The sequence below is a fragment of the Pezoporus wallicus genome, unplaced genomic scaffold, assembly GCF_028554395.1.
Source record: "Pezoporus wallicus isolate ANWC-B61680 ecotype Strahan unplaced genomic scaffold, APGP_CSIRO_Pwel_v1 contig_6787, whole genome shotgun sequence".
Classification (NCBI taxonomy): domain Eukaryota; kingdom Metazoa; phylum Chordata; class Aves; order Psittaciformes; family Psittacidae; genus Pezoporus; species Pezoporus wallicus.
Genome location: NW_026636951.1, coordinates 2425572 through 2431566, shown reverse-complemented (window position 1 = coordinate 2431566; position 5995 = coordinate 2425572). Strand labels below are relative to the sequence as shown.

The window sequence follows — 5995 nt, the reverse complement described above, 5'->3', positions numbered from 1 at the left end:
TATGTTTCAGTCAAGAGGATAACAAGTAAGCATTTTCAGTTGTGATGGCTGGTCACAAAACTTGGCTGGAAGATAAGAAATGCTCCTTTCCTCATGCTAGGAGGTTTGGCTTTACCCAGTTGCCATTTATCTCTGCTGAAGCAAAGTCCCACATTGAGGCAGAGGAGCTTTCAACCCACTGAAGTTAGAAATCTCTCTTCAGTTCACTTTTTTTCTAGAGCAGGGAGCTGGTGGTGCAGTATAGATCATAAGAGCTTCTGCACAGCAAGACAGAGTGTAGTACTTATCATAGAATCCCATGCTGGAAGGGATGTTGAGGATCATCTGGTCCAACCTTCCTTGTGAAAACATGACCTAGACTAGATGTTCCAGCACTCTGGCCAAAGTGTCTACTGAGTAAAGTTTGAAATTGGTAGATGGCATTGCAAAAGGGAGGGCTCTGTGTCTAGTGCAAGCTTTGCAATGTGGAAGTTCTGAATTCATTCCCCAGCTCATAAACATGCTGTTAGCACCATTTTGCTGTTTGGGAATTGCTTTTTCATAATTAAAAATAGGTTTCTTGCTTTGAAACCATTTGAAACAGATTGAACTAAACTGAATCTTGTCACTGAGCTGTGTTAAGAAATCCCACATAACGTATCTGGTGTGCAACTGATGCTGGCTAGCCTGCTCTTGCTCTGTGCTGATCTAAATTGTCACCAATGAGCAGCAGGGGTGTAACCAAACCCCTCTGCCACCTGCAGACTAGGTACCATTTTCGACATTCTAAGCAACTGCAAGGGTAGATCCACACTGTAGCATCAAAGGTGAATGGCTGGCTCAAAGACAGACACTCTATTTTGCATGGAGTTGTTTGGTTCAGCTGGGTTCCTGGGTGTAAGATGAGAAAACCCAACTTCCCAGTGCCCCAAACAGCCCCAAACCACAATGACCCAAGCACCAGGTGAAAGCAAGGCAGTAAACACAAGGTGCTGCTGTGTAGGTGCACCTATAAAAACATCACATGTGCTATAGCACCTACTAGACAGGCTCCTGCCAGAATCCCACGCCACAGCAAGACTCCGGACAGAATCTGTCAAACCAATAATATTCCAGTTAGAGCAGGTGAGAGACAGGGTTGGCTTTTTTAGATAACACAACTTATGAGGTGAATACTTTTGAGGACCTCTCATTTAGTGAGGAGCTTGGACTTAATCTTCAGAATAACGTCAGCTGCCAACCTGAGATATACCATAGCAACATCCCATGGCAAAGAACTAGTTGAGCGTTGTATCACGACTAAAGTTGTTTAAAGAAGTTGATAAAACAGATTGAGCTGACACCGTAACAACCAGGTGTATCAAAATACAATTTATTTTTAAAATGGATAGTTTTCACATAACAGCAGGGGTTATGTAGGGAGAAAGTGCAACTAGTGGAGGAGGCTTGTTTCACGTTAATATTTATCATCTTGCTGCACCGCGAGTAGCTTCAGACTCAAGATATTATACTTAGCAATGGGCAAAAATGTGATTTATATTTTGATGTTAATACCATTTCTGTACAGCTAAAATGTGTGCCAGTATTCACACCTGCTGAGTATGTTTTGGACAATTTCTCACACAAGTCTTGCATGAAACATAGATCACCTTTACAGTTTGACACTTCAGAAAGCTAAATTATAAGCATACAGATATAAAACATACGTTTACTGAAATCTAAGAAAGGAAACACTTCAAAAAATGAGGTACAATAAAATAGTTTTCTATTTATGTGCAAGCCTATATTCAGTCTAGAAAAAAAAACTAGTAGCAACCCTACCCTTTTAAAGAAAATAGCTTTCACAAAGTGCAGCTAAGTCACTGTCTTCAATATGAAGGACCCTGCCTATGTTACAGGCTTGTGAAAAGTCATCACTGACTTTGCAAAAGAGAGCAGGACATTCACCCATCAGAAGCTGTAAGATCAGGTGATGAATCAAATCATCTAATGCTGCTACAGACTGGGAAGTTCACAAATCACTTTTTGTCACCTGACCCTATTTTTGGCATGTAAGGTGGTTTTTAAATTTTAAAAGGCATGTTTTTCTTTAACATTAGAAGGTAACCATCTGCCTGATGAGTAGAATGATGAAGTTGAGGTTAGATTTGTTCTCAGATGCAAGACATTTATTATTCACAAAGCCAATGAGGACAGAGCTGTCTTCCCAAAGCAGCAGTCACTTCCAACACTTACTTTGCATCATTTTTTGTATCCTCTTTTTTATCCCATAAAACATCCTCTGGGATTTAGAAGACCAGCTTTGGAAAGTACAAATTAGAACACTGCACATCTCCAAGTTATACAGCACATCCTACCTCTTCTTTTCCCACTTTCCCATTACTCTCTCCTAGTCTCTTAACCTGTATCGAAGCCACAAATCCTAGCCATGCATTCTTATCTGCCTCTGCTACAGGCATATAGAGTCATAGCAAGTCTCCATCCTGATAGCATCACCCCGTCTCTACTGCACACCTAATAGGTGTAAATTTCATTATGTTGCATTCATGTAACATCCCTGTGTGCACACACGCACGTACTAACACATGCAGTTACTACAGCTTGCTAAGATACCATTGCCTTCCATACTTCCACACAAGTCTCTCTTCTAGTGACTCAGGATAGTCAACAGCAGAAAGACAGCAGAAAGACAGCAGCATATACTTAAGATAAGGACATGCTATTTCTATAGTAGGTGGCATATGCACTGGTTGTATCCTAGTTTGCCTTCCTTACAAGGATAAGGTTTGGCTACGAACTTCGGTAGCATAACATGGTTTAACAAGTCCCACAGACAAGTGAATTTGATTTGTTCAGCCAGCCAACAAAACCTGCCAGATGGTTTTGTCATGTAGTGTGTGAACCAGATAACACCACTGCCAAATGAAAGAATGCTTCCTTGCTAATATTGATCACCAATATGGTGATGAATTTTCAAACTGACCCAAGCTCTGCCACTGGGGAAAGAGACCCCTTGACAGCCTTGGACTACCAAGTTGATCAAGCACTCTCTCTTGTCCTCTCCTAGGAGGCTGAGGATCTCCACAGTCTTTGTTGGCAGACGGTATCTGAACACCATCGGGCTTCCACTCTGCATGGAGAATCTTGTAATTCTGACCCTCATTATTGTCCCAGAAGGTATGACCTCCACTTTGGTAAGAAACACAAAACTCTACCCTGTCTTCAGAGGAAATGGCAGGAGGCAAGTCAATGGTAAATGAGAAGGTATCATTTTCAGAATCACCATAAACATTGTTCATGTACACACACTCAACGTCTGTGTAGGCCTTCCATGTATCGAAGGTGATTCGAACCTGAACTTTTTTTTCGAAGCTCACATTTTTTACTTTCACAGTGCCTGACAGCACCTTCTCTTTCAGGGTGCAGTTCTCCAGGCAGACCAAGTTCTTCTGCAGGCGGTTCCTGAAGTCCAGGTAGTCAGCTGAGGGCCGAGGGAAACCCAGAATCAAGTTTTCTTCCTCATGTAGCTTTAAGCCAGATGTTATGCTTTCAATCCCTAAGAGGTCAAACTGAAGATCCCACCCGGAGTGCTCCTGGACCTCAGAGAAGGTGTGTATTGCCGTCAGGGATAGCCCTTTCGAGTCTGCAAACACAACTCGCTTCTTGGCTCGGGCTGCTGAGCGGTTCCAGTCACTCTTCTGAGCTTCGGAGTCACGTTTCACATGAAGACATGGTCTGAGGGGTTTCAATCTGTTCATAAAGTTGTTTCTTTGGCAGTCCTCAAGGGGGCCAAGAAAACTCTTCAGCGGTGGAGAATGCGCTAAGCAAATTCTCATGGCCACGTCCACGGGCATGATGGAACTTGGCAAAGGTCTTGGGTCCAAAATCTGTATCATTCTGAAATGAGCAGAAAGGCAGGATGTTATTTGTTACATCAGGTAAGAAGCTTCTGAAGAATGCTATTTGCTCCCTCAACTGTCTTAATTATTCATGACCTTGTCTTTGCATGGCTTTAAGTAATGCAGCCTAAATTAAAATTGACTGTTCAAGCTAAGGAACTAGGGTGACATTATTCAGTCATTTCTTGCTAATGCTGAACTTCAATTCAACTTTTTCCAAATCTCTGAAACAGCTTTTAGTGATAGCTAATTAAACACATTTCCTTGAAAATACAGAAAATAACATCCTAGTAACAAGCAAAACGGTTGCAGTAGAAGTGCTCATCCACTTCAGGTTCCCTTTTAGAGACTCTGAGACAGGTCTTAAAAGTTCCAGCAAGCTGGAACAGTTGCTTCATCTCTGAGTAGAGACAGCACTGTATTAAGCAAGCCACCTATCCCATCAGAGCATCAAATGGGATACTATGTACCTTGATGCAGAACCATCATGCTGTGGCTCGGAACAACCATAAGTGCATTTGTTAGGCACTCTGGGTTTTGATTAATTTGGATGAATAAAACGCTAAAGCACCTTTGGAAGTATTTTTCTATGAGCTGTTAACCCAGATCTAGGTAACAAAACTCCTGCACTGTTAACTTTGACTGTTGAGTGAAAGTGGGGGGGGGGTATGGAAAAAGGGCAGAAGTCACACACTATTTTTTCACCTTATTGTGCTTCAAGAACTGGTTTAAAAACATCTTTCTATAATCTCCAAAGCCCATGGCAAAAGCCTACTGCAAGTATTCAATGAGAATGCTACAGCTTTATTTTTAAAGATTTGTTCACAACCCAGCCTCTTCGATGTTGAAAATGACAATTACTGTGCAAGAGCATGGCCCATTCAAAGCCAGCTAGCTTGACTATTTGAAAAAAGGGGCTTCAACTGCAGCACATTACTCCTGAGAAGGATGCAGCCCTTGCTAGAAATGCAGACTTCTGTTGAGTCATGGGAAGGCAGAGCATTTGCTTCGTCACTTAAATAAACGGCTTTCTCCTTCCCAGGGTTCCCACTGGTATTCCAGAGCCCTGCCAAAAAAAAGGCAGAAACTGCACTGGCCTCTTACTTCTTCTCTTTGCCTTTTTTTTTCCCCTCCCTGTGGCAGTATTTGCCATAGTAAGTAGGGCAAGGGGAGCACCAGCATCAAATTAACCACATTTTGCTTTGCTTTAACAGGAAAAAAACAAGGGCTTCAACAATACTCTTAATTTCTGTGACCAGGTCCTAGGGCAACTGCTCCTAAGCTTTTGCAGCACGGAAGAGAGAGGGAGGAGACAAAAAAAAAAAAGAGACAATACCCAGCAAAACGCCAGCAAACGCCAACAGCACAACCTGGAAAAGGCAGGCTGCTAGGAGAGGCACAAATGAACCGGCAGCACGGGATGCAGAGGGTTCAGCAGTGCTGACAGGCGCTATACAAGGACGCTTTTGCAGGCGCTGTAAACCGGGCGCAGGGCAGGAGAGCAGAGCAGTTTCCGAGGGCCTGGGGGAGCGCACCTAGAGACAAACCGGAGCAGAAGTACGGGATAACGCGGGGACCTGAGCGCAGTCGAGCCGGGCGGCGCTTACCTGCTGCAGTGCATGGGGCCGCGCAGCCACTGCTGCTCTCGGATCTGCTCCGCGGCTCACCCTCGCCGCCGCCTTTATGTGCCCTGCCCGCGGCGGGCGGCCAAGGGGCGGCCCCCTCCGCTGGTCGAGCCCGCGCCGCGGGGCGGTGGCTGCGGCCGGTTCACGTGTCCCGACCGGCCAGGCTGCGGAGCGCTGAGTGCCGCTCTCCCCGCAGGGACACCCGGGGGATCCTTTCCCTCTCTCCCCCTGGTGACCTGTGCCCCGGCCGAGGATGCGACAGGCCCTGCCGTAGGTCCTGCATTCTATCTACTGCCTGATTCCGGAGCAAGGGGACAGAAGTCAGTAGGACGCAGCGCCGGCAGCGTTAGCAATAGCGACGCCGTGCTGCTGCTCGCTCCCTGCCTCCCTAGGTGCAGGATCCACTAGGCTGACAAGCCCCTTGCGGATGCTGGAGGGGTGGACCGCCCACGGCAGCACATACTGTTTTGTGCAGGCTGTGAGTTGCCCAGA

The 5995-nt window shown here is 45.3% G+C and overlaps 1 protein-coding gene across 2 annotated transcripts; it reads right to left on the bottom strand.

Moving 5' to 3' along the window:
• Positions 1–2662: 2662 nt before the first annotated feature.
• PPP1R3C (protein phosphatase 1 regulatory subunit 3C) lies at positions 2663–5619 on the bottom strand. 2 transcript variants are annotated; one of them, XM_057402368.1, is made up of 2 exons: positions 5486–5619; positions 2663–3876 (listed from the first exon to the last, which is right to left on the bottom strand). In XM_057402368.1, exons 1-2 carry the CDS (start codon positions 5497–5499, stop codon positions 2931–2933), a joined length of 960 nt encoding a protein of 319 aa, XP_057258351.1. In that variant the 5' UTR covers positions 5500–5619; the 3' UTR covers positions 2663–2930. The 2 variants fall into 2 exon arrangements, with proteins under 2 accessions (XP_057258351.1, XP_057258352.1); XM_057402369.1 differs by lacking the exon at positions 5486–5619 and adding an exon at positions 5414–5436.
• Between the last annotated feature and the right edge of the window lie 376 nt (positions 5620–5995).